We start from the raw sequence: 26781 nt of genomic DNA, 5'->3' as shown, positions 1-26781 counted from the left end.
CTGCCCCGCCTTGACAGAACTGCTCAGAGAGGCGAAGTAATATCCTCTGTCTACACACGGCGCCGCCGTGGGTGCCGGAGTAAAGAGCTCACAAATCACTCCTTTAAATCTACTAATGTTTCCCTCCGTCCCTGAATAATGAGAGAGTGAGGAGAAGACTACACTGTCAGTGGGGCTTTATTTCAGCCACACATTGTCGTTCAAAGGCAGATCTGAGTATATACAAGACCCTCAGTATCCTTTCCTGCATGGAAAGCAGCTACGCCACGTCGGGCAGTGCTTCGAAAACCCCAAACCTCAAACCCAGATGAAATCAACCGGCGTGGCCAGTGCCTCCCGGAGAGCTGCACTGCCCGCCCCCAGGGCGCGCTGGCCGGGCGGCCACGGCCACGCCTCCAGGGGGAGGGGCATGCCCGCCGCCCGCGGCCTGGCCACGCCCCCGCGTAACCCGGATACACACCCACGCTCCCCTTTCACCTCGCTGCCGTTGGCTAACGTGGAGGTCCCACCCGCTGGCCGGCTGAGACACGGGCCACGCTGCCCGCGGAAGTCGGGCGCGCAGAGCCGCGGCGGGGCCTTCGCGGCGGGAGTCGGCCTTTCCCCGGAGGGAGCCATGGGGCGCGCGGGCGCCGGGGAGCGGTCGCCGGTGTAGTCCGCGCGACGCCTGGCTGAGGAGGCCTGTGAAGGGCGGTCGCCCGAGCGCCGGCTGCGGCGCTATGGCCCCCATGGGCATCCGCCTGTCCCCGCTCGGGGTGGCCGTGTTCTGCCTGCTGGGGCTCGGCGTGCTCTACCACCTCTACTCGGGCTTCCTGGCCGGCCGCTTCAGCTTCTTCGGCCTGGGCGGCGAGCCGGGCGGCGCGGCGGGGCCGGCGCCTGCGGCCGAGGGGGGCACGGTGGACCTGCGCGAGCTGCTGGCCGTGTCGGTGCTGGCCGCCGCCCGCGGCGGCGACGAGGTGAGGCGCGTCCGCGAGAGCAACGCCCTCCACGAGAAGTCCAAGGGGAAGACGCGGGAGGGAGCCGACGATAAGATGACCAGCGGCGACGTGCTGTCCAACCGCAAGATGTTCTACCTGCTCAAGACCGCCTTCCCCAGCGTGCAGGTGGGTGCGGGCGGCCGGGCGGGCGGCGGGCGGCGAGCCGGCGGACGTGACCCCGCGCTCGCCCTCGCCGCAGCCCCGCGAGGCCGGTCGTCTGGTGCCCGCCTTGCAGACGGGGGGAGATTGAGAGGCCGAGGTTAAGGTCATTCAGGCAGTGGGAAAGCCGGGTGAGGTTGTGGGCTTGCCTCCAGAGGGCCGAGAGGATCAGCTTGACCCGGTGCCTCAGCCGCTTCCGTAAAACGGAGAGGTTGGAGTAGGAGCCCCAAGGCCCCTCCTGCTCTGGCCTTCCATGATTTCATTACTGGGAAGATCGTGACTGTAAAGTACACGTTTTTTTGGCAGGCTTGCCAGTGGCCACCTAAAGGCCAAGAACTGCACAAGTCTTGCTGCGGAGCTGTGACTGTGCAGGGCACTTGGGGGGTGCTCGTTAATTAACTGTATTCTTATCTGGACCCTCTTAATGGGACCCTTAGTGGACGTGTTGGAAGTGTATTTCCCAGCACCTTATATAGCACTTTGTATCCATATTTGGAGACCCTGGTGGTGTAGTGGTTAAGTGCTGCGGCTGCTAACCAAAGGGTTGACAGTTCGAATCCGCCAGGCACTTCTGATAAACTCTAGGGGGCAGTTCTACTCTGTCCTCTGGGTCGCTGTGAGTCCGAAACGACTCCACGGCGCTGGGTTTTGTTTTTTTTTTTTGGTTTTTTAATCCATATTTACTCCAGAGAATAGGAATTGAAGAACATTTGTGTTTCCTTTAAGTATGTTTTCTGGGAAAGGAGTTGACTTTTTCGTAGGGGAATCCAGACATTTTAGATTTGTTATTAATACTCTTTGAATTTATCATTACAAGTGGCACTGCCTTCGAATTGAATTATGCTTTTATTTACTACGATTCCAGAGGAAGAGCTTAACACTCTAGCAATAGCTTCGTAGTGTTATGTCTTAAGTCACCTAACAGTACTTTGGCTACTGGGAAGAAAAATTGTTTCCAGTGGAATTTTATTAACTGAACAGAGAAATCTAAACCCAGGCTTTGTCGGAAGGTATTTGACCTTTTAGTGTTGTTCTTGGAACATTTTAGAATTACATATCCTGTGTGACACTCCCTCCCGTTTAATAGATTATTGCTCTGATTTTCTTTCTTCCTTTCTTTTTTTTCCTTTTTTTAGCAGGAAGGAACGTTGGCTGGCTGCTGAATAACAGACATAATTGACATTAGTAAAATTTTTTTCGAGTGTCTGTTCAAACAAAACACAGAACATATTCAGTTTTTCTTTTGCTCTACTCTGCTTTGTCATCACAAATAATACTCACCTTGTGTTTTCATCTAGTATGTTAAATGTGCTCGCACTCTTCTATGCCACACACATATATTTCTCTATGACTTTGTGGAAGAAACAGGAGTTTTAGAAAACTTGAGAGCTAGATAGTTACAACAGCACTAAAAAAATGCCCTCAAGTCAATTCCAGTTCATAGAGACCCTGTAGGACAAAGCAGAACTGCCCCATAGGGTTTCCAAAGCTATAATTTTTACGGAAGCAGACTACCACGTCTTTCTTCCACAGAGCAGCTGGTGGGTTTGAACTGCCAACCTTTCTGTTAGCAGCTGAGCGCTCAACATTGCATCAACAGGGCTCTTCAAGAGTACTAGTAATAACTATTTATTGAGTATATACTAGGTGCCCAGATAGTGGCCACACAGGACTTCATTTGATCCTCACAGCGACTTTAATAAGTAAATTTATTTATGCCCACTTTACAGATGGGAAATCTGAGACTTACGGCACTCCATGCCATATTTAAATAAACTATCTGACTTCATTTTTAGTTAGATCTGTAGAAGACTACTTAAAACAAAACTTATAGTATGAATTCATAGCAAAGCATTAAATTGTAGGTGCTTAGAAGCAATAATAGCGAAATATAGGAAGCAGAGTTGAATTTTTTTAAAGGGGCAAAGAAAAATATTCTTAAATATTAAAAAAAGTATGTGTGCACATGTACAGATTCTCATGCAACCTACACCCTCCCATCCTCACACCTTTTGTCTTCGGTAACTTCCATAGAATAGTGTATTTGTTTTTTCACTTCAATAGCAAATGCTAAGGGAGTAACTGCCAATGGTCGTGAGCTGCATTTTAAACGTAAAAACTCAGTTCTTGGAATTGCAGATGTTGAAGAGTCTGTCTCAGTATAAAAAAAAAATTCGCGTTTTCTTGTGACTGAATGTTTGCATGGGCATCTTTTTAGTGTTTATGTTGGTTGGTAATTGATGGAATAGAGGAGGTTGTATTCATCTATTTAGTGTCAAAGTAGGGTTGGGGTCATGTTGAGCTACTTCTTTTTGTACCTCTAAGACAGCAGAAGTTGGTGAAAATCTTTCAATTTCCTTTTCTTTGGTGTTAGTGGTTGGTGCATAAATTTGAATAATAGTCATATTAACTGGTCTTCCTTGTAGGCATATGGATATTATCCTGTCACTGACAGCATTGTACTTAAGGATAGATCTTCAAATGTTCTTTTTGACAATGAATACGATGTCATTCCTCTTCAATTTGTCATTCCTGGCATAGTAGACCATATGATTGTTTGATTCAAAATGCCCAGTACTAGTCCATTTAAACTCACTAATGTCTAGGATATCAATCTTAATGTGTTCCATTTCATTTTTGACGACTTCCAATTTTCTTAGATTCACACTTCATACATTCCACGTTCTGGTTATTAATAGATGTTTGCAGCTGTTTCTTCTCATTTTGAGTAGTGCCACATCAGCAAATGAAGGTCCTGAAAGTTTTACGCCATCCACATCGTCAAGGTTGAGTCTGAGGAGGCAGCTCTTCCGCAGTCGTCTTTTGAGTGCCTTCCAACCGGAGGGGCTCATCTTCCAGCACTATATCAGCGTTCTGTTGTTATTCATAAGGTTTTCACTGTGGCCAGTTTTTTTAGAAGTAGATTGTCAGGTCTTTCTTCCTATTCTGTCTTAGTCTGGAAGTTCTGCTGAAACCCGTTCACCATGTGTGACCCTGAAATTGATCAAATGTGCAAGCAAGATGCATTGATAATTACTGATGATTGGGATGAGAAAGTTGGAAATGAAGAAGGATCAGTAGTTGGTAAATATGGTCTTGGTGATAAGAAACGATGCTGGAGATTGCATGATAGAATTTTGCAAGACCAGTGACTCCTTCATTGCAGATACCTTTTTTTAACATAAGTGGCAACTGTACACATTGACGTTGCTGAGTGGAAAACACAGGAATCAAATCAACAGCATCTGTGGAAAGAGACAATGGTGAAGCTCCGTATCATCAGTCAAAACAAGGTCGGGGTCAGACAATTGCTCACATGTAAGTTCAAGTTGAAGTTGAAGAAAATTAAAGTAAGCCTGCAGAGCCAAAATACAACCTTGAATATATCCCACCTGAATTCAGACACCATCCCAAGAATAGTTGATGCATTAAACTGTAATGACTGAAGACCAGACAGTTGTGGGATGACATCAGGGACATCATACATGAAGAAAGCAAAAGGTCATTGAAAATACAGGAAAGAAAGACCAAAATAGATGTAAGAAAAGACTCTTAAACTTGCTGTTGAATCTGGAGTAGCTAAAGCGAATGACAGAAAGAAATGATGCACTAAAAGAGCTGAACAAAAGGTTTCAAAGGATGGCTCAAGAAGACCAAGTATTATGAAATGTGCAAAGACCTGGAATTAGAGAACCAAAAGGGAAGATCATTGCTTGACATTCCTCAAGCTGAAAAAATTCAAGACTCGAGTTGCAGTGTCGAAGGGTTCTACTGGCAAAATATTGAATGACACAGGAAGCATCAAAAGAGGATAGAAGGAGTACACAAAGAGTTACTGTACCAAAAATAATGGGTCAGTGTTCAGCTGTTTCAGGAGGTAGACTATGATCAGGAACTGATGGTATTGAAGGAAGAAGTTCAAGCTGCAGTGAAAGCATTGGGGAATAGCAAGTCTCCAGAAATTGTCAGAATATCAACTGAGGTGGTTCAAAAAGCGGATGCAGCACTGCAGGTGCTCACTTGTCTAGGCCAAGAAATTTGGAAGATAGCTACTTGGCCAACCAACTGAAAGAGATCCGTATTTGCAGATGATACAACCTTGCTTGCTGAAAATGAAAAGGACTTGAAGCACTTACTGATGAAAATCGAAGACTACAGCCTTCAGTATGGGTCACACTTCAAAATAAAACAAAAATCTTCACAACTGGACCAATAAGCAACATCATGAGGAGGTCAGTGAAAAAGCGTAAGACACTAAACGAGATGGATTGACACAGTGGCACAACAGTGGGCTCAAACATAATGATTGTGAGGATGGCACAGGATTGGGCAGTGTTTTGTTCTCTTATAACATGCGGTCACTATGAGTCAGAACCAAACTGATGGCACCTAACAACAGCAACAACATTGTTAGACTGGAGGCCAAATGTTACACTCCTAGAAGAAACAAGAGACTCAGCTTTAGATTCCTTCCTCTTTTCTTTCCCTTCCCCAACACTCAGAAGTACAGTCTTAAATGTCTGGATACTTTTGAAATCTTACCTCAATTTTTTTGATAAGGGGCTTAAATCATCTCTCATCCAGTTTACTTCTTAATGGACAGTAAATTCTGAGAAGCCACGTGACCTGCGTAAAGGAAACAGGAGTGCTTTGGTGGCTTTGAACTGGTTTGTTCCGTTGGAATCCCTGCTGAGAATTTGCATTTCCACCCTAGATACACTAAATCAGAGTTACATATTAACAAGATCCCCAGATGATTCTTATGTATAATAAATTTTGCTGTACTTGTGGTTCTCAGAATTGGTCTCTAACCAGCAGCATTAGCATCCCCTGGGAACTTGTTAGAAATGCAAATTCTCAGCAGGGGTTGAACTGCAGAACTGGTTCAAAGCCCTGCTTTCCTTCTTCCTACTACTTCCAGGTCTAGAGTCTGAGTCCTGGGCTCTCTTATCTAATGTTCACCTGTAAGTAGAAGATATACCAGAAATCACTTTAGAATACTCATCTGGAGTGATTTTGTCTCCCAAGGGACATATGGCAATGTCTGGACACATTTTTGGTTGTCACACCTGGAGGGAGAGGAACTGTGCTATTAGCATCTAGCAGGTAGTGGGTAGACATCCTACAGTATGCAGCTCAGCCTACATAACAAAGAGTCATCTGGCCCAACTTGTCAGTAATGTCCAGGCTGAGAATTAGGAGTTGATAAAGCTTTTTGTCTGTCAACAGGAGTACTCACTGGAAAAGTTCGAGAAGTGCTAGTATGGAATGCTTGCTTTGATATTTTTTCCAGTTGCCTGCCCATGTTGATCCTAGGCAGTTATTTAACTTTTTTCAGCCACAGTTTCCTTTTCTGTAACATCTAGATGATGGTATTTGGTGTACAGACAAACATTGTAGCAGAGAAAAAAACAAAACAAGTTCAAAGAACAGGCCCAAGAGAGGAGGTAGTATGGTAATTTCTAATAAGCTCATCAGTTTGAATAAGTTGCACATGGGAGAATTACTATGGACATGATGAAGAAGGTAGGCAGGGGCTAGAGTATGAAGCACCTTCATGTTGCCAAGCTCAGAAGAGTTTGGGCCTGATCTTTAGCTTAATCCTAGTGTACTAAAATAACCAGATTTAGCTGACTTTCTTGAGGCCTGCAGTATGTGAAACTTTGGGCTTGTACATTTGAAGATGAGAGAGACCAGTTGGGAGACTTACAGTAAAGGCGTATGAGGGAGGGGAACCAGAATCCAGGCATTGGGAGAGTTATTCTTAGCTTGTTTTACTAGCTAACATTTATTTAGTCCTCAGTTTTTTGTTTTTTTTTTTTAAATGCCACGCACTGGCCTAAGTTTTTTTAAATGCCATTAGTTTATAAGAAGGAAGTACAGAAGTCTTAACTGCAGTGTTTTGAATGATTGCAAGGGCTTAGAGTAGGTGCTTGGAGATACTTTGGAAGGGGGCAAAGTGGATACAGAGAGACCAGTTAAGAGGATTATTTCACAGGTGAGAAATGATGTGTACTGAATTGGTGTTACGGTTGTAGAGAAGATGGATGCAAGAGAACGTGAGAAAATTTTTAGGCAATATGAAAACATATCAAAATGCTTCTTCTGTTTCTAGCTTTCACATTGGTGTTTCCTTGGGGATGAGGGAGTGCCCTGTAATATATATATGTGGATTTATCTTAAGGAACTGGCTCATGACTGGCTGGTTCGTGTGATTTTGGGAGCTAAACCAAAAAAAAAAAAAAAAACCAAACCCACTGCTGTCGAGTCGATTCCGACTCATAGCAACCCTACAGGACAGAGTAGAACTGCCTGATAGAGTTTCCAAGGAGCACCTGGTGGATTTGAACTGCTGACCTCTTGGTTAGCAGCTGTAGCACTTAACCACTATGCCACCAGGGTTTCCTAGCAAGTCCAAAATCCACAGGGTAGGCTTGTAGACTGGAAACTCAGGCCAGATTTGATGTTGCAGTGTTGTTTGAAATCTGTAGAGCAGGCCAAGAGGCTGGAAACTGAGGCAGGAGGTAACACTGCAGTCTGGGGACAGAATTTCTCCTGAGAGACCTCAGTGTTTGCTCTTAAGGCGTTTCACCTGGGTAGATGAGACCCACCCGTATAACCGAGGGTAATCTTCTTTACTTAAAGTCACCTGACTGTAGAAGTTAACCACATCTGCAAAATACCTTCACGACAACACTTGGATTAGTGTTTGATTATTTAAATTGCTGGGCACCATAGCCTTGGCAAGTTAACACGTAAAACTAACCAAAGTCCTTTTGACCCCAAAGTAACTGAACTGTCATACTGTGTTTTGGGCTCTTGAGCTTTGACGATACTGATGAAGAATAATTATTCTTCTCCTTTTTGGAGCCTAAGAAACAGACCCAGCCTAAATACGTGTGTGTATGTATGTATTTTTGTGTGTTTATGGACATGTATTGTGTGCATACAATTAGATAAAATTTATAAACAAATTATCTTAAGAACTGTGTATTCAGTAAGTATTTGATTACTGGCCACTAACATGGCTGGACTAAATTAGGTGTTATCTAGCATATAGATTAAATATTTTCTGCTCTCAAACAATTTTTATTCTGCATCCTATTCTTATATCTAACGCTGCATCCTTTAAATTGTGCTTCCCCTTCACATCTCCATCTAACCATTCTTTGTGTCCTAAATTATTTCTTCAATTTCTCCTGCATGCCACCCACTTATAACTTTTTTTCCCTCTCAAATTGCTGATCCAATGTTGAAGTTTAGAGGAACAGAAACAAAATTGATTCACAGAGATACGTAAATTTCTTTTGGTTCTTTATGGGCTTGGAAGTACTTCGATATAAAAGAGGAAGCATATCGGGAAAGACTCAGTGGGCAATGCTGTGGTAACAACTCACTGATCTCAGAAGCCCAACACTTTCCAAGGCAGTTGTCCACCATGCGGTGACTCAGTGACTCAAGCTGTTGATTTGTGTTTCTGCCATCTCAACATGGCAGAGGAAGAGATTAGAGATTGTGCAGAGCTTCCTTCTCACTGCCTCAGCCCGAACCTGTTGCATATTAATGTTTTTGTCCACATTTCTTTGGCTGGAACCAGTCATGTGCCTCTGATTGCAAGGGGGACGGAAAGTACAGTCTTTGGCATGCCAGGGAGGGGGCAGGGCCTGATATTGTGAGCATTAGAAATGCCTACACTGGAAAGAGGTTATTATTGTTGTCACTTGCTGTCGAATTAATCCCAGCTTGTGACAGCCCCATGTGTTGTAGGGTAGAAGTGTGCCCCATAGGGTTTTCTTGACGGTAATCTTTTTTTTTTATTGTACTTTAGACGAAGGTTTACAGAACAAGCTAGTTTCTCATCAGACAGTACACACATTGTTCCATGACATTGGTTAACCCCACGACATGTCAGCACTGTCCCTTCTCAACCCTGGGTTCCCTGTTACCAGCTTTCCTCTTCCCTCCTGCCTTCCAGTCCCTGTCCCAGGGCTGATGCGCCCCTTTAGTCTTGTTTCATTCCATGGGCCTGTTCGATCTTTGGCTGAAGGGTGAGCCTCAGGAGTGACCTCATTATGGAGCTGAAAGGGTGTCTGGGGGCCATACTCTCAGGGTTTCTCCAGTCTCTGTCAGGCCAGTCTTGGCTGTAATCTTTCTTAATGGAAGCAGATGGCCTGGTCTTTTCTTTCATTGTGCCAACGGGCACTTTTGAATCGCCAGCCTTTAGGCTAGCAGGTGAGTGTAAACTGTCTCTGCAACCTAGGAACCTTAGGAGGCAAGTTAACCTAAGTAAATCTGGACTTGGCTATACTTAGATAGTTGTCAGGTATGGGCAGAAACTGTGAGATGGGCTATTATGTCTGGGTGTAGCCTAAAATTAACTTACTGTTTTCTGATTTCTAGAAGCTTTTTATTCTCATCCTGCTGAAATCATAGGTTCTCTAAAGCTGCATTTTTCATTCTTGCCGCCAGTGGGCTTCTTTGGGAGTGAGCGGGTGGCCAGGGGCAGAGGCTTGGCTGGGACTGTCCTGTGTATGTATGGTTTTTTTAATGAGTGTGAGGGTAATTTCTTCTGCATTAGTTCCCTGTTGTGGTCTGTGGCAGAGATGGGAGAGGAAGAGTAGATTGAGTGGAAGAGGGTTATGAGGAAGAAATGAGGAACCACAGTGGTTAAGAAGAACCTTGTCAATGAAGAAGTGTTTATCGAGCACCTGCTTTGTGCCAGGCACTGATTTTGGCAGTGGGGATGAGGCTGCAGTAATAAAGAACACTCTATCTTTGCACTCATGGAACTTAGGTTCTAGTGGGTCAAGATAGAAAGCAAACATGTGAACATAAAGATGATATCAGATAGTGATCAGGGCTTCGAGGAATAAAAAATAAGGTCATTTGGGAAGAGTGACTCCAGATGCTGCTTCAGACATGGTAGTCCGAGAAGGTCACACTGAGGCAATATCATTTGAGCTGAGACCTGGATGGCACGAAGCAGGCCATCGAACGTGTTTAACAGAAGAGTACAGCAAGTATGAAGGCCCTGAGGCCAAGTCGTACTTGGTCTATTTGAAGGACCAGAAGTAAGCCCAGAGTACAGTGAATAGGGGTGAAAATAGAAGTTGTTAGATAATGGTTGCTGGGAACAGATCATGTAGGACTTAACCTTGTAGATGATGATAAGAAGTCTGGATTTAGGAAGATGGTAGGCTGCTGGGTTGAGAAGATAGGTCTGTAAAGGCATTATTTTTATTTGTTTTGTTCCTTATTATATCTCAATGTCTAAAACAGTTCAGAGTCTGTAGTCATTAAATACTTGCTGAATGAATGCATGCAGTATTGGGGCAAGAGCAATTGAAGGCTATTGTAGGAATCAAGTGAGAGATAGGGGTGGCTTAACTGCGATTTTCTTAGTAGACATGAAGCCACATATTTAGAATTGGGAGATAGAATTTCCAGGACATACCGACTGTTTGAATGTGGAATGTGGAAAAGAATTGAGGAAGACACCCTGCTTTTGACCATAGCAATTGTCTGAAGGCTGTTGGCAGTGGTGGAGAGTGAATTTATTAAAGGCATAAGTGTGCGATAATTGTCTGAAGGCTGTTGGCAGTGGTGGATAGTGAATTTATTAAAGGCATAAGTGTGCTATAGTGGTGGGAAGTCTCTGGGTGGTGCAGTGGTTATTAACGCACTTGGTTGCTAACCTAAAGGCTGGTGATGTGAGCCCACCCAGAGCTGCCTTGGAAGAAGGGCCTGGTGATTTGGTGCCAAGAAAACCAGCCACTGAAAACTGATTGCAGTACAGTTCTGCTGACACACATGGGGTTGCCATGAGTCAAAACTGACTTGATGGCCCCTGGCTTGGCAGTTTTTTGTGAGTGCATAGTGGGCCACTTTCTTTTTTTTCTTTTCTGGTTCAGAACAGCTTTATTTTTTTTTTAATTGTGCTTTATTTATTTGGGTTTATTTATTTTTATTGTACTTTGGATGAAGGTTTACAGAAGAAACTAATTTCTCATTAAACAGTTAGTAAACATATTGTTTTATGATATTGGTTAACAACCCCAGGACATGTCAACACTCTATCTTCTCGACCCTGGGTTCCCTATTACCAGCTTTCCTGTCCCCTCCTGCCTTCTAGTCCTTGCCCCTGGGCTAGTGTGCCTCTTAGTCTCATTTTATTTTATGGGCCTGTCTAATCTTTGGCTGAAGGGTGAGCCTCAGGAGTGGCTTCATTACTGAACTAGAAGTGTGTCCGGGGGCTATTCTCTTGAGGTTTCTCCGGTGTCTGTCAAGCCAGCATGTCTGGTCTTTTTTTGTGAATTAGAATTTTCTACATTTTCTCCAGCTCTGTCTGGGACCCTCTATTTTGATCCCTGTCAGAGCGGTCATTTGTGGTAGCCAGGCACCATCTAGCTGTACTATACTAAGTCTAGTGGAGGCCGTGGTAGATGCGGTCCATTAGTCCTTTGGACTAATCTTTCCCTTGTATCTTTAGTTTTCTTCATTCTTCCTTGCTCTCGAAGGGGTGAGAACAGTGGAGTATCCTAGATGGCTGCTTAAAGGCTTTTAAGACCCCAGAAGCTACTCACCAAAGTAGAATGGAGAACATTTTCTTTATAAACTATGTTATGCCAATTAAGGTAGGTGTTCCTCGAGACCGTGGTCCCCACAGCCCTCAGTGGTTTGGCAGTTTTTTGAATGGTAGTGGCAAGATTGCAAATAATAGTCGCACCCAAGAGTGGATTGGGTAATGGTGCTAATGTTCTTGTTCTCCTGCTCCGTGTGTTTCTGCGTAACCTGACTCGGGGAAGATCTTTTCAAATACAATTCTGTGATTTTGTTAGCTTATACTCAGTTAAGAGTATATGCAGCACTGACTTGAACTCGAGACAAAAGGCTTAGTAGTTGCCAGTTAGATTTGGCACCGCTGTTTTTGTAAACTGCAGAGGTCAAGACCCATGAACTACAGAGTCAAAGTTTTGTTTATTTCTTTTATTCCGTAAGTCAGAATTGACTCGATGATAACGGTTTTGATTTTTTGGTGTTTACTACTACCTTCTTTCACCTAAAGTATCCTCACATTGCCGTTAAGAGCATAGGTGAAAATGTTTCCCCAGTACCACACTGCCTTAATCATCCTGGCGTTAGGATAAGCCTTGATATCTGATAGGGAAAGCCACCCCAACACAATGTTCTTTTTTTTCCTCTCTCCCCCAAATGTTGTAGCTCTTCCTGGCTTTTTGCTTTTCCATATAAATTTGAAAAATGGCTTGTCCATTTTCCAAGGAGGAGGAAAAAACCTGTAGGGAGTTTGATTGGAGATACATAAAGTCTATACTTGATTGACGAGCGAATTGACATCTGTCTTAGTTATCTAGTGCTGTCGTAACAAAAAATATTACAGGTTGGTAAGCAACCAACCAACCAACCCATTGCTGTCGAGTCGATTCTGACTTACAGCGACCCTGTAGGACAGTGAAGAACTGCCCCATAGGGTTTCAGGAAGTGCCTGGTGGATTCAAACGCTGACCTTTTGGTTAGCAGCCATAGCTCTTAAACACTGTGCCACCAGGGTTTCCACAAGTGGATGGGGTGCCTTTAAAGAAGGGGAATTTATTTTCTCACAGTTCAGGAGGTTAGAAGTTCGAATTCAGGATGTGGCTCAAGTAGTTCCTTACTTGTCAGTAGTTCCTTGGCCATTCCTAGAGTCTGTCTTCCCTCTGCATGCCTCTGTCTAATCTGCTTTTTATAACTTAGAAGTGATTAGGTTTAGGACCTACCCTACAAGGGTGTGACCTCATTAACATAAAAGAAAAACCCTTATTTCCAACAGGATTACAGGCACAGGTTACAAGGGTTAGGATTTCAATACATATTTTGAGAGGACACAATTGAATCCATAGCAACATCTCTACCATTTTTTAAATCTGTCCATTAAAATGGGATCTTGCTCAATATAGGTTTCCTTTAATGTGTCTCAGTAAAGTTTAATTTTTTCCATAATGGTGCACATCTTTCCTAGATTTATTTCCAGGTACATTATTTCAGATGTTAGTTTAAATGGTTTCTCTCTCTCTCTTTTTTTTTTTAAGTATGTTTTAAATATTTCTTGCTCGTATATAGAAATGTAGTTGTTGATATACATTGATCTTATATCTAACAATTTGCTATATTTTCTTGTTAATTCTTTAACTTACCTGCAAGAGCTTTTCGACTGACTCAGTACTCAGTCATCAACTACATGTTATGGTTTTGTAGCTTCCTTTCTAATCCTTATACCTCCCCTAGCGCCCACCCATCCCCTTTAGCTTACAGTAATGGCTAGGGCCTTCTGCACAATGTTAACAGAGGTTATGACTCTGTTACAGCCTGCAATGCCCTTCTTCATCTGGCCATTACTGCCATTACTCTCTGCCCTCATCTCCAGCTCCTTTCTTCTTGGTTCACTCTGAATTAGCCATGCTAGCCTCCTTGGGTTCTCTGACCATACAAGGCACATGCCAACCTCAGGGTCCTTACATTTGCTGGTCACTAGGCTGGAGTGTGCCTCCCCCAGATTCTTGCCTGGCTCTCTTCCTCACTTCCTTTGGTCTTTATTCAAATATCACCTTTCCAGTGAGGCCTTCCCTAGTTGCCCTAATTTTTTTTTTTTTTTTGCTTTTTTAAACAACTTTATAGCCGCATGTTTTACATACGATATGATTTTCCCATTTCAAGTGTACACTTCAGTAATTTTTATTAAATTTGCTAAGTTGTGAAACCATTACTATAATCGGTTTTAGAACATTTTAGGCACCCTAATAATATCCCTGTGCCCCATTTACTTTCAATCACTGTTCTCACTCCTGTCCCAGGTGAGCCGCTAATCTATTATCTGTCCATAAATTGCCTATTCTGGACACGTTATATAAATGGAATCATAATATGTGGTTTCTTGTGTTCGCTTTTTTAACTTAGCGTGTTTTTGAAATCCATTCATATTATAGCATGAATCAGTATCTCATTCCTATTTATGGCTGAATGACAGTCCACTGTGTGGATATTTGCCACATTTTGTTTTTCCATTTATAAGTTAATGGATATTTGGGCTGTTTCCAGCTTTTGGCTATTATGGGAAGTCATAGCTCCCATATCTTGAAGAATAACCTTTCCTCTCAAGCAGCACACTTTCTGTCCTTCCCTGCTTTATTTTTCTCATTATTTGCCAATATCCTGCGTATTATACATTCTCCTTATTTATCTTGTTTGTTATTTGTCTCCTTCACTAGAATCCAAGCTCCATAAAGACACATTTTTGTCTCAAGTTGATCACTATTGTGTCTTTAGGTCCTAGAACTGTGCCTGGCATATAAAATACATAGTGGGCAATAAATAAACATTTGCTGAATTAATAAAGGAATTAATGAGTGAATGAATTAGGTATTAAACATAAAATCAACTATTTTATGATTTAAGTAGTTTGATGTTAGATTCTGGAATATTTTCAACCTCTTCTATAATAATTTACCATATTTCAGGGTACCTTCCAGAGACTTCTGATAGTTGTGAGATTTTTGTTGTTAGTGGCTTTTTTTAGGAAGAAGGACCTGGCGATCTGCTTCCAAAAATCAGCCAGTGAAAACTCTGTGGCTCACAACAGTCCCATCCACAGCCAACCATGGGGATGATACAGGACCAAATAGCGTTTTGTTCCATTGTACATGAAGTCACTAAGTGACTTTTTACTCATGTATTGTCAGTGCTGTAATTACTGTGGCACTAGAGGTCTGGCCATGATGTCACATGCTGCATCAACATGGTGACCTACCTGGACAAGGGATCATGTCAGAAAGCACAGGACTCCAAAGGCTGTCCTGTGAAGAGTGTTAGTCTCTAGCAGAAATCCACATTTTGGGGACATTTCTCTTCTGTCTATATATTATGAACGGATAGAGGAGGTCTTTTGATGAGGTGGCATTTGAATAAAATAGCTTATTTCATTGATACTTAGTTACTCTGTATTTTGGATTCTCTGTCTTGTTTGGCGGTTAAGAGCTTGGCTGCTAACCAAAAGGTCAGCAGTTCGAATCCGCCAGCTGCTACTTGGAAATCCTATGGGGCGGTTTCTACTCTGTCCTATAAGGTCGCTGTGAGTCAGAATCAACGTGACGGCAGTGGGTTTGGTGGTTTTGTCTTGTTTAGCCAACAAGTGAGTATTAGATTGAGCAGTATTTGAAGACAAGATGTTGCTGAAGTTTCTTTTGTAATATAGCTTCATTTTGCAAAAACAATGCCTCAAACAAAAAATAAGGATTTGCCTCTTTACAATTTGTGATTTTATCTGAGATATTTCTTTTGTGTTTTCTCAGGTGGTAATTTCTTCCTTATTTTTTAATTTTCTAACTCCGTTTCTGATGCAGATAAATACTGAGGAACATGTGGATGCAGCTGATCAGGAGGTTATCTTATGGGATCATAATATTCCTGAGGATATCCTGAGGGAAATAACTACTCCTAAAGAGGTTCCAGCAGAAAGCGTTACCGTCTGGATTGACCCACTTGATGCCACACAGGAGTATACAGGTAATTTAAAGCACTGATCTCAAACTTTAGATTGCCATTAAATTTTGGAAAACTAGACTCCTCTCCTGCCCGCCCCCGCCCCCGCCCCACCCCATGCAGGTGGCATATACATGAAGGTAGATATTTTGCAAATCCGAAACAACTTTTCCAATTAGATTTTAAGACAGCTGAATTAATGCACCGGGATATGAGACATCGGACTGGATCAATGATTATCAGCCTCCTCTACACCCCCAATCCACTGTATTAGAGCCCACTCCTTTCAGTGACAGTGGCTCCCTCTGTCGCCGATTGTTTCTTCAGGGAAGGGAAGTTTTCAACAATAACCTTAAGGTGGTTTCCATTGAACACCCATTTACTCAGGAAATTTATTTAGCCAGAATACGGTATTTACTTGCGATGTTAAGAGTTTAGATTTTATTGCATATGCATTTGACCTTGGAATTCAAAATAGTCAATTCCTAGGTACCCAGAAAGCAAGTGAGTAGCAAAACCAAATTACTGTCCTCACTGCTTGTCTTAAGCTGGCTCTCATCGGTGGACTCTCATCAGTGCTTGAGGGGACTCTTGGCTAAATTTCATCTAAATAAGTTTTGATAAAACAAAGTGTACCATTGTAACCTGAATTTGTAGTTTGTTACTCTGACAGTTGTGTGATATTTTTGTTTTTGTTCTCAGAGGATCTTCGACAGTATGTCACTACTATGGTGTGTGTGGCTGTAAATGGCAAACCTGTGCTAGGAGTGATACATAAGCCATTTTCTGAGTATACAGGTATGAAATATCCTAGAACTTAGAAAAGTTAAAGTTATTGAACCATTTGTCTATAGTGCTTAGCATCATGTGGGAATCTCAACTGTAACTAAGTAATTGTTAAAGTCAGACCGCTACCTGACCTCACCTATTGCCTGGATACAGTGAGGGTTTTAATATTGGTCCTGATGATAGATGACAAAGCAGGGCTTTCAAAACTTTCTTTAGGGAATAGAAACTGTGTTGAAGATGAGAGCCTCTCATTGTGGTGGGGGATACATGTGGGTACAGACTGTGCAACAGCCAAGGTCGTCTCCTTTTCTCTCATGCTGTTGCTGGGGTTGAGGTTTAAGGCTGTTATACCTTGTATTCTGTGTGGATCCTGAGGTCCACCATGCAATTGCCCTAGACAAATCAGCTGTCCTATCAGACATTGTGGTGGTCGAGGGCATTGCCAACATCAGCATTAAAAGTGGAAGAGTTGGTGTCACTGGAATTCTCAAGAGTCAAGCTTGTTCCTTTGTAGCCCAGGATGTCCTTCAGAGCTCCTAAGGATCCTTGCTTCCCCAACTTGTTGATAACAGATCAGATCCATGATAGTCATGCTGGGAGTGGAGTAGGGAAGGCCATGCCGAAGAGCTTCCCATTTAGCTCAGGAGTGACCTTGCCCATAGCCTTCCTTGCCAGTACAGGGACTGCATTTTGGCAGCACCACAGCGATTACACTGCAACTGGATGGGAGGGTTAGCCCTGGTCTCTGGGTGGCATGATGGTGTGGACTGTGGCCGTGAGTCCACAATGACACCATGAGTTGTGATGGCGGAGGGGGGGAAGCAAACAATGATAATAGCCGTATTGCTGACAGTTTTCAGAGAACTATCATACTTTTCATTGGTTTGTTGTTGAGTGCTGTTGAGTTGGTTCCAATTCATGTCAGCCCTGTGTAAAACAGAATGAAACACTGCCTGGTCTTGTGCTTTCCTCAGAATCATTGCTGTGTTTGAGCCTATCACTGCAGCTTCTTTACCAGTGTGTCTTGTTGAGGATCCTCCTCTTTTTCGATGACCCTCTACTTTACCTAGCGTGACGTCTTTCTCGAGGGACTTGATCCCTCCTGATAACATGTTCGAAGTCCATGATGTGAGGTCTTGCCATCCTCGCTTCTAAGGAGCACTCTGTTTGTGCTTCTTCCCAGACAGATTTGTTCGTTCTTCTGGCATTGCATGGTGTATTCAGTATTCTTCGCCAATACCATAATTCAAAGGCATAAATTCTTTTTCTGTCTTCCTTATCCATTATTCAGCTTTCCTATGCATATGAGACGATTGAAAACACCATGGCTTGGGTCAGTTGCCCCTTAGTCCTCAAGGCGACATCTTTGCTTTTCAACATTTTAAAGAGATCTTTTGCAGCAGATTTGCCCAATGCAATACATCGTTTGATTTCTTGGCTGCTGCTTCCATGGATGTTGATTGTGAATCCAAGCAAAATGAAATCCTTGATAACTTCAGTCTTTTCTCCGTTTATCATGATGTTTTTTATTGGTTGTGAAGATTTTTGTTTTCTTTACTTTGAAGTGTAATCCATAATGAAGTCTTTGATCTTCATCAGTAAGTGCTTCAAGTCCTCTTCACTTTCAGCAAGCAGGGATGTGTCATCTGCATAACGCAGGTTGTTAATCAGTCTTCCGTCAATCCTGATGCCACATTATTCCTATAGTCCAGCTTCTCAGATTATTTGCTCAGCATACAGATTGAATAAATATGGTGAAAGAATACAACCCTGACACACCTTTTCTGATTTTAAACCGTGCAGTATCGTCTTGTTCTGTTCAAACGCCTGCCTCTCAATCTAAGTACAGGTTCCTCATGAGCACAGTTAAGTGTTCCAGAATTCTCATTCTTCTCAATGTTATCCGTAATTTATTATGATCCACACAGTCAAATGCCTTTGCATAGTCGATAAAACACAGGTAAACATCTTTCTGGTATTCTCTGCTTTCAGCCAGGATCCATCTGACATCAGCAATAATATCCCTGGTTCTACCTCCTCTTCTGAATCAAGCTTGAATTTCTGGCAGTTTCCTGTTGATACATTGCTGCAGCCACTTTCGAATGATTTTCAGCAACATTTTACTTGGTATAATATTAATGGTATTGTTCTATAATTTCCTCATTCTGTTGGATCACATTTCTTTGGAATGGGCACATAAATGGAGCTCTTCCAGCTGGTTGGCCAAGTAGCCGTCTTCCAAATTGGTTTGCATAGATGAGTGAGCACTTCCAGCACTGCATCCATTTGTTGAAACATCTCAATTGACATTCTGTCAATTTCTGAGGCCTTGGTTTTCTCCAGTGCCTTCAGTGTAGCTTGAACTTCTTCCTTCAGCACTATCGGTTCTTGATCATATGCTACCTCCTGAAATGGTTAAACATCAACCAGTTCTTTTTTGGTACAATGACTCTTGTGTATTCCTTCCATCTTCTTTTGATGCTCCTGCATCATTCAATATTTTGCCCATAAAACAAAACCAAACCCATTGCCATCAAGTCAGTTCTGACTCCTAACAACCCTCTAAGACAGGGTAGAGCTGCCCCTATAGGGTTTCCAAGGAGCAGCTGGTGGATTCAAACTGCTGACCTTTTGATTAGCAGCTGATCTCTTAATTACAGGAATCCTTCAAAACTGCAACTCGAGGCTTGAGTTTTTTCTTCAGTTCTTTCAGTTTGAGAAATGGTGAGTATGTTCTTCTCTTTGGGTTTCCTAACACCAGGTCTTTGCACATTTCATTGTAATAGTTTATTTTGTCTTCTCGAGCCATCCTCTGAAATCTGTTCTTTTACTTCGTCGTTTCTTCTGTTCGTTTAAGCTACTCTTCGTTCAGGAGCAGCTTTCAGAGTCTCTTCTGACATCCATTTTGGTCTTTTCTTTCTAATGACTTTTTGCTTTCTTATGTGTGATGTGCATAATGTCATCCCATAACTCATCTGGCCTTTGGTCATGAGTGTTCAGTACATCAAATCTATTCTTGAAATGGTCTCTAAATTCAGCTGGGATATACTCAGGGTCAGACTTTGGCTCTCTGGACTTGTTTCAATTTTCATCAGCTTCAGCTTGAACTTGCATGTGAGCAATTGACAGTCTGTTTTGTAGTTGGCCCTTGGCCTCATTCTGACTGATGATACTGAGCTTCTCCATCATTTCTCCCCAAAGATATAGTTGATTTGATGCCTGTGTATTCCACCTGGTAAGGTCCACATATATAGTCACTGTTTATGTTGTTTAAAAGATGTATTTGCAGTGAAGAAGTCATAGTTCTTGGAAAATTATACCATGCAATCTCCAGCATTATTTCTGTCACCAAGGCCATATTTTCCAACTACCAAGCCTTCTTCTTTGTTTCCAACTTTTGCATTCCAGTCCACCAGTAATTATCAATGCATCTTGATTGCATGTTTGATCAATTTCAGACTGCAGAAATTGATAAGAATCTTCAGTTTCCTCATTTTTGGCATTAGTGGTTGGTGCGTAAATTTGAATAATAGTCATATTAACTGGCTTTCCTTGTAGACGTATGGATGCTATCCTGCCACCGACAGTGTTGTGCTTCAAGATAGATCTCGAAATGGTCCTTTGGATGATGAATGTGACGCCATTCCTCTTCAAGTTGTCATTCCTGGCATAGTAGACCATAAGATTGTCTGATTCATAATGACCAATACCAGTCTATTTCAGCTCATGAATGCCTAGGATATCGATCTTTATGCATTCCATTTCATTTTTGACGACTTCCAATTTTCCTAGATTCATACTTCTTATGAACACCCATCAGAAATATGGGACAAACAGCACAACTAGTCCAAGGCAAGGTCATGGAAGCTCCATAGACACATCCAAATTCCCTGAGGGACCGAATTACTGGGCCGAGGGCTGTGGGGACCATGGTCTCAGGGAACATCTAGCTCAATTAGCATAACATAGTTTGTAAAGAAAACATTCTACATTCTACTTTGGTAAATAGTGTCTGGGGTCTTAAAAGCCTTTGAGCAGCCATCTTGGATACTCCACTGGTCTCACCATGTTTGGAACAAGGGAGAATGACGAAAACCAAAGACACAAGGGAAAGATTAGTCCAAAGGACTAATGGACCACAGCTATGATAGTCTCCACCAGACTGAGTCCAGCACAACTAGATGGTACTCGGCTACCACCACCAACGGCTCTGACAGGGATCACAATAGAGGGTCCCAGACAGAGCTGGAGATTAATGTATAACATATGTCAAAATTCTAACTCACAGAAAAAGACCAGATTTACTGGCCTGACAGACTGGAGAAACCATGAAAGTACAGCCCCCAAACACCCTTTAAGCTCAGTAATGAAGTCATTCCTGAGGTTCGCCCTTCATCTAGAGGTTAGACAGGCACATAATACAAAATGAGACTAAAGGGGCACACCAGCCCAGGGGCAAGGACTAGAAGGCAGGAGGAGACAGGAAAGCTGGTAATAGGGAACCCAGGTTGAGAAGGGAGAGTGTTGACATGTTGTGTGGGGTTAGCAACCACTGTCACAAAACAATATGTACGCTAATTGTTTAACGAGAAGCTAGGTCTGTAAATGTTCATCTAAAGTACAATTTAAAAAAAAATGTGGCAGAGATGATAAAGTAAGGCTCTGCTCTTCTCTAAGATGATGAAGTACCTGATGGTGACAGTGTCCATTTTTCCAGTGTTAAGAACAGCCCTAATGACCACCTATAGTGGTTTGTATAGCATCCCCCCAAAACTGATGTCTGCCTAGAACCTCAGAATGTGACCTTATTTGGAAATAGGTCTTTGCAGATGTAATTAAGGTAAGGATTGAGATGAGAGCATACTGAATTAGCTTGGGCCTTAAATCCAATGAGAATGTGCATGCAGGAGCGATGCTTTCACAGACTGCGGAATGTCAAAGTGCCGGTGAACCACCAGAAGCCAGGACAGTCCTGGGACGGATTCTCCCACAGAGCCCACGGAAGGCACCCACCCTGCTAACACTTTGATTCTGGACTTCCAGCCTCCAGAACTGTGAGAGAACACATTTCTGTTGTTGTAAGTTACCCAGTTGATGCTAACTTTGATGGCAGCCCTAGGATACTAATACGCAGACATCCTGTTTGATAATGTTTGCTCTGGCCTTCCTTCATTGTGTCTCTGGTGTGGCTAACGCTGCACAAAGAGGCTTTCTGTCAAGTGGGAAGAAGCAGATGGGTTAATTTTGGAATACTCTTAATTTATTTGCTTTGCAGAAAAACCTTGGGGATTAGAACTTCTAGCATATTTGATGTCTCTGCATTTCAAAACCAGATCTACTTTGTGCTGTATGAACTTTTACCTCCTTTTGGTGATTTAGATAGTCTTTAAAGTTGACAATTTGATGAACTACAAAAGATTTATATTATTGCTGTAATAATACGCCTTAAGGTTAACATTTTTTGTCCTTGTCTGCATGATTCAGAATGGCTCACCACTCCGTCCACATGCTACCCAGTAGAGAGCGTGAGCAGGGAGAAGCAGAGGACATGTCCCACTAAGGGCTTGATCTGGAAGCTACATACATCACTCAGCTCTCATCTCACTGGGCAGTCACAGCCAGAACCCCGCTGCAGGGAAGGCTAAGAAATGCAGACTTTATTTTCAGTGGTCATCTAAGCAAAAATTTAGAGATTCTGTTACTGAAGGAAAAAAGGGGGAAAGTGGACATTGGAGTGTAATTTACCAATACCACTACCTTTAGTATAGGCCTGTATGGGAGGAACACAGTACCCTTAGTACTCCCATTTTCAGATGACGAAATGAGACTTAGGTATTTGATACAGTCCTCAAGGTCATCCAGCTAACCTAGGGGCAGAACCAGCCCCAGGAGTTGTGTGCAGATCACTGTGTCACACTGCTTTCTTAATAATAACTCCATAATACCTAACATTTGCATAGTGTTCAACAGTTTGCAGCACACTTAATGCTGTTGCATTGGAACCTTTCAGGAACTCTCTGTGACAAGGGAAGGCAAGCAGTTCCTATCATGAAAACCATGGAGTTCAAAATGTTACTTCAAGAGCTAAACATTCCTTGTTAACATTTCACATTTGTTTAGTATTTTAAGTTTTTTATAAGATGCATTGATATAAATTTTTTCATTTCAGTCTAAAAATAATGCTAGAAGGAATATAAATATAAAGCAGGAAATATGACTTTTTTTTTTTTTTTAAATAAGGAAAAGAACAGATAGGCATATAGAGGTTAAGTATAGGGCTTAAGTCTTCTGGAGCCTTCTCTCATTCTTTTGACATGGTCCCTCATTGCTTCCCTAGGTCAGTTGGGATTCCATTTAGCCGCATGTAATGTTCACTCGATTGCAGTAGTTAAACAAGGAATTTCGTTTTCTCACATAGCAAGAAAGCCAAAGGGTAAGCCTGGCTCAGTGGCTTTATGATACTCTTGAGGACCTGCCTCCTGTCTTCGTGCTTTGCAATCCTTAGAATATGGCTTTTGTTTGCATGCTCACAGAGATGGCTGCTTCATTTACCATGTTCTAGACAGGAAGAAAGGCAGAAGGAGAAGGAGAGGGACAGAGGTCTGTCCCAGATACTCTTTTTATTAGAAAAACAAAAACTTGAAACTATTCATTAAAGCTTTGCTTTATCTCATTTTTTTTTCTTTTTTAATCTCATTGGCCAAAGGTCATATGGCATCTCTTAGCTACAAAGGAACTTCTTCAGATAGAATTGGGACTTGTTTAACTACTGCAATGGAGTTAACACTACCTGCAGCTAAATGCAATCCCAACTGACCTAGGGAAGCAATTAGGGACAATGTCAAAAGAATGAGAGAAGACTCCAGAACGCTTGAGCCCTATACTTAACCTCTATATGCGTATTTGTTCTTTTCCTTATTTCAAAAACAATAAAAGTCATCATATTTCCTGTTTTATATTTATATTCCTTCTAGCATTATTTTTAGGCTGAAATGAAAAAATTTATATCAGTGCATTTTGTAAACTGTTAAAATACTAAACAAATGTGAAGTATTACTAAGGAGTGTTGAGCTCTTGAAGTAACATTTTGAACTCAATAAAAGAAATGAAGAAATTGATGTCATTTTTTTTTTTAAGCAAATAGATTCACATTCTACTTGGTTTCCACATCTGTTCATATGGTGGGAGCGGGGGTGGAGTGATGTATGAGAAGAATAAGGATAGTGTCCATTTTTAAAAACCTTTATTCCGTAGGAATGTATGTTTCCCCCCACAAGCTTACCATCTTAAAGAAGCCAGAAGTCTTTGATTTAGGATCCAGTTCTGTTCCAGAAATGTCTTTGTAAGTTAGTAATGAAATGCCCCACCCTTCTGTAACGAGGTGGATTTGCCCAGTATGCTGGAGGATAAAGATGCTTGCTAGTTAAGACATACTCTAAAAGAATCAATAAGCCCATTATGTGTAGCTTGACCTTCTATTCCTGGAAATGATTTCTTTGGCTTATGCCCTCCTTTTGGACAGTTATTTTCAGAGTCAGACTGTATATTGATGTTGGCAGAGTACCAGTCGTCAAGTATTGAATGTTTACCAGAACTTAGCTGCACTTGGCCATAAAGGGAACTAGATATTACAGTTGCTGGCAGCATTTGGGGCAAAGTTGATCAAAATTCTTATCAGACTTAGAATTATTTCTGTGAGTTTGAAATTCTTAGAAATAAGAGATACTTGAATAGTATTTTAGTGAGCTAATGTGTGAATGTATAATTAAGGCTAGTATATTTACTCATAGGAATTTGTGCCTGTTAAAAATAAGTTATAACATCTGAAGCCTGTGCAGCAGTATTTTAAGAAGAGCTTTACACTGTTAAGTTAAAAAAAAAAGACAAGATATGGAAATTTTAGTATGTTTAATATGACTGCTACAATATTTAGGTAGGAATCAAAAAACAAATTTATTGGGGAAAAGACTTGAAGAAACCATGCCAAAATACTTTTATAATAAATACAGTCTATACAATTTGATGATGGTTTAATGTTAACCCCTCTCAAAAGTAGTTTAATACATAATAACTTAAAATCTATGAACATGTGAAAAATTAATTTTAGACTGAAAAACATGTTCAAGAAATCTTTAATTTTTAGGGACAGTAACTCAGAAGCTTTGTTCTGTTAGAATCATAAGTGCTATGATTAAAATATCCACAGATGGGAAGTATGTGAATTTAAATTATCCAAGTGTTGTCTTCATTGGTGAAAAACCCAAGCCAGACCATTGCTGTTGAGTCAGTTTTGACTCATACCAACTCTACAAGACAGAATGGAACTATCACTAACTATCCCTTAGGGTTTCCAAGGCTGTAAATCTTTATGGAAGCAGGCTACCACATCTTTCTCCCGTGGAGTGACTGGTGGCTTCTCACTGCTGACCTTTCAATTAGCAGCCAAGTGCTTAACCACTCTGCCACCAGGCCTCCTTGTCTTTGGTGGAACCTGGTAAGAATCCTCTGGCCCTAGGTCACGTGTTTTCATGTTTTCTTTTTAGTAGCAACCTGTTGACAACAGGAAAGGGTCTATACGTTAACTGTGGATCTCTATGACTTTCAAAAAATAAATATGCCAAGAGGTCTAAAGAGATAGAGATGAAGTTCACTGTGATTAGAATGAAAAAGTGGTACAGATTCTACTAAAAATGTATCTTCAAGGGCATTGTGATAGTAGTTCATCAAGAAACATCAGGTTCTCTTAAAACCCTCCCTTAAAGCCTTGTCAGAGAAACGCGGACTTGAGCAAAGAACTTACAGTGCAGATACAATGGAAGATACGGAGATGAGAGAAGAAAGGAAGCAGAAAAAGTGGAGAGGAGCCTCAGAGAGCTAGTGCCAAGCTTTTCTTAAGTCAGAGTGATCAAATATGTTGCAGGTCATGGGCCAGCCAGAGGGTGATACCATGTAAGAGGCATTATTAAAACATAAACTGTTGAGAAGAAATATAGGGCCCTTTCGACTATTACAGGGAAGTCACTGATATGTAAATAATATCTAGCACTTACTTTTTTTTTTTATAATAACTTTTATTAAGCTTCAAGTGAACGTTTACAAATCCAATCAGTCTGTCACATATAAGTTTACATACATCTCACTCCCTACTCCCACTTACTCTCCCCGTCTTGAGTCAGCCCTTTCAGTCTCTCCTTTCTTGACAATTTTGCCGGCTTCCCTCTCTCTCTATCCTCCCATCCCCCCTCCAGACAAGAGTTGCCAACACAATCTCAAGTGTCCACCTGATATAATTAGCTCACTCTTCATCAGCATCTCTCTCCCACCCGCTGACCAGTCCCTTTCATTTCTGATGAGTTGTCTTCGGGGATGGTTCCTGTCCTGTGTCAACTGAAGGTCTGGGGAGCATGGCCGCCGGGATTCCTCCAGTCTCAGTCAAACCATTAAGTTTGGTCTTGTTATGAGAATTTGGGGTCTGCATCCCACTGATCTCCTGCTCCCTCAGGGGTCCTCTGCTGAGCTCCCTGTCAGGGCAGTCATCAATTGTGGCCGGGCACCAACTAGTTCTTCTGGTCTCAGGATGATGTAGGTCTCTGGTTCATGCAGCCCTTTCTGTCTCTTGGGCTCTTAGTTGTCATGTGGGCTTGGTGTTCTTCATTTTTCTTTGCTCCAGGTGGGTTGAGACCAATTGCTGCATCTTAGATGGCTGCTTGTTAGCATTTAAGACCCCAGACGCCACATTTCAAAGTGGGATGCAGAATGATTTCATAATAGAATTATTTTGCCAATTGACTTAGAAGTCCCCGCAAACCATGCTCCCCAGACCCCCGCGCTTGCTCCGCTGACCTTTGAAGCATTCATTTTATCCCGGAAACTTCTTTGCTTTTGGTCCAGTCCAATTGAGCTGACCTTCCATGTATTGAGTGTTGTCTTTCCCTTCACCTAAAGCAGTTCTTATCTACTGATTAATCAATAAAAAAACCCTCTCCCACCCTCCCTCCCTCCCCCCCTCGTAACCACAAAAGTATGTGTTCTTCTCAGGTTTACTGTTTCTCAAGATCTTATAATAGTGGTCTTATACAATATTTGTCCTTTTGCCTCTGACTCATTTCGCTCAGCATAATGCCTTCCAGGTTCCTCCATGTTATGAAATGTTTCAGAGATTCGTCACTGTTCTTTATCGATGCGTAGTATTCCATTGTGTGAATATACCACAATTTATTTAACCATTCATCCGTTGATGGACACCTTGGTTGCTTCCAACTTTTTGCTATTGTAAACAGAGCTGCAATAAACATGGGTGTGCATATATCTGTTTGTATGAAGGCTC

The 26781-nt window shown here is 42.0% G+C and overlaps 1 protein-coding gene across 1 annotated transcript in view; it reads left to right on the top strand.

Moving 5' to 3' along the window:
* The first annotated feature begins 538 nt into the window (after nucleotides 1–538).
* The window catches only part of BPNT2 (3'(2'), 5'-bisphosphate nucleotidase 2), a 40676-nt gene continuing 14433 nt past the window's right edge, over nucleotides 539–26781 (top strand). Inside the window, exons 1-3 of the mRNA XM_064270426.1 lie at nucleotides 539–1100; nucleotides 15527–15689; nucleotides 16368–16463. Coding sequence (XP_064126496.1) covers nucleotides 717–1100; nucleotides 15527–15689; nucleotides 16368–16463 — 643 coding nt within the window. The 5' untranslated portion in view covers nucleotides 539–716. The remainder of the gene's footprint in view (nucleotides 1101–15526; nucleotides 15690–16367; nucleotides 16464–26781) is intronic.

The sequence above is a fragment of the Loxodonta africana genome, chromosome 18, assembly GCF_030014295.1.
Source record: "Loxodonta africana isolate mLoxAfr1 chromosome 18, mLoxAfr1.hap2, whole genome shotgun sequence".
NCBI lineage: Eukaryota > Metazoa > Chordata > Mammalia > Proboscidea > Elephantidae > Loxodonta > Loxodonta africana.
Note: the sequence above shows the minus strand (reverse complement) of the source record. Positions and strands in the feature narration are given on the sequence as shown.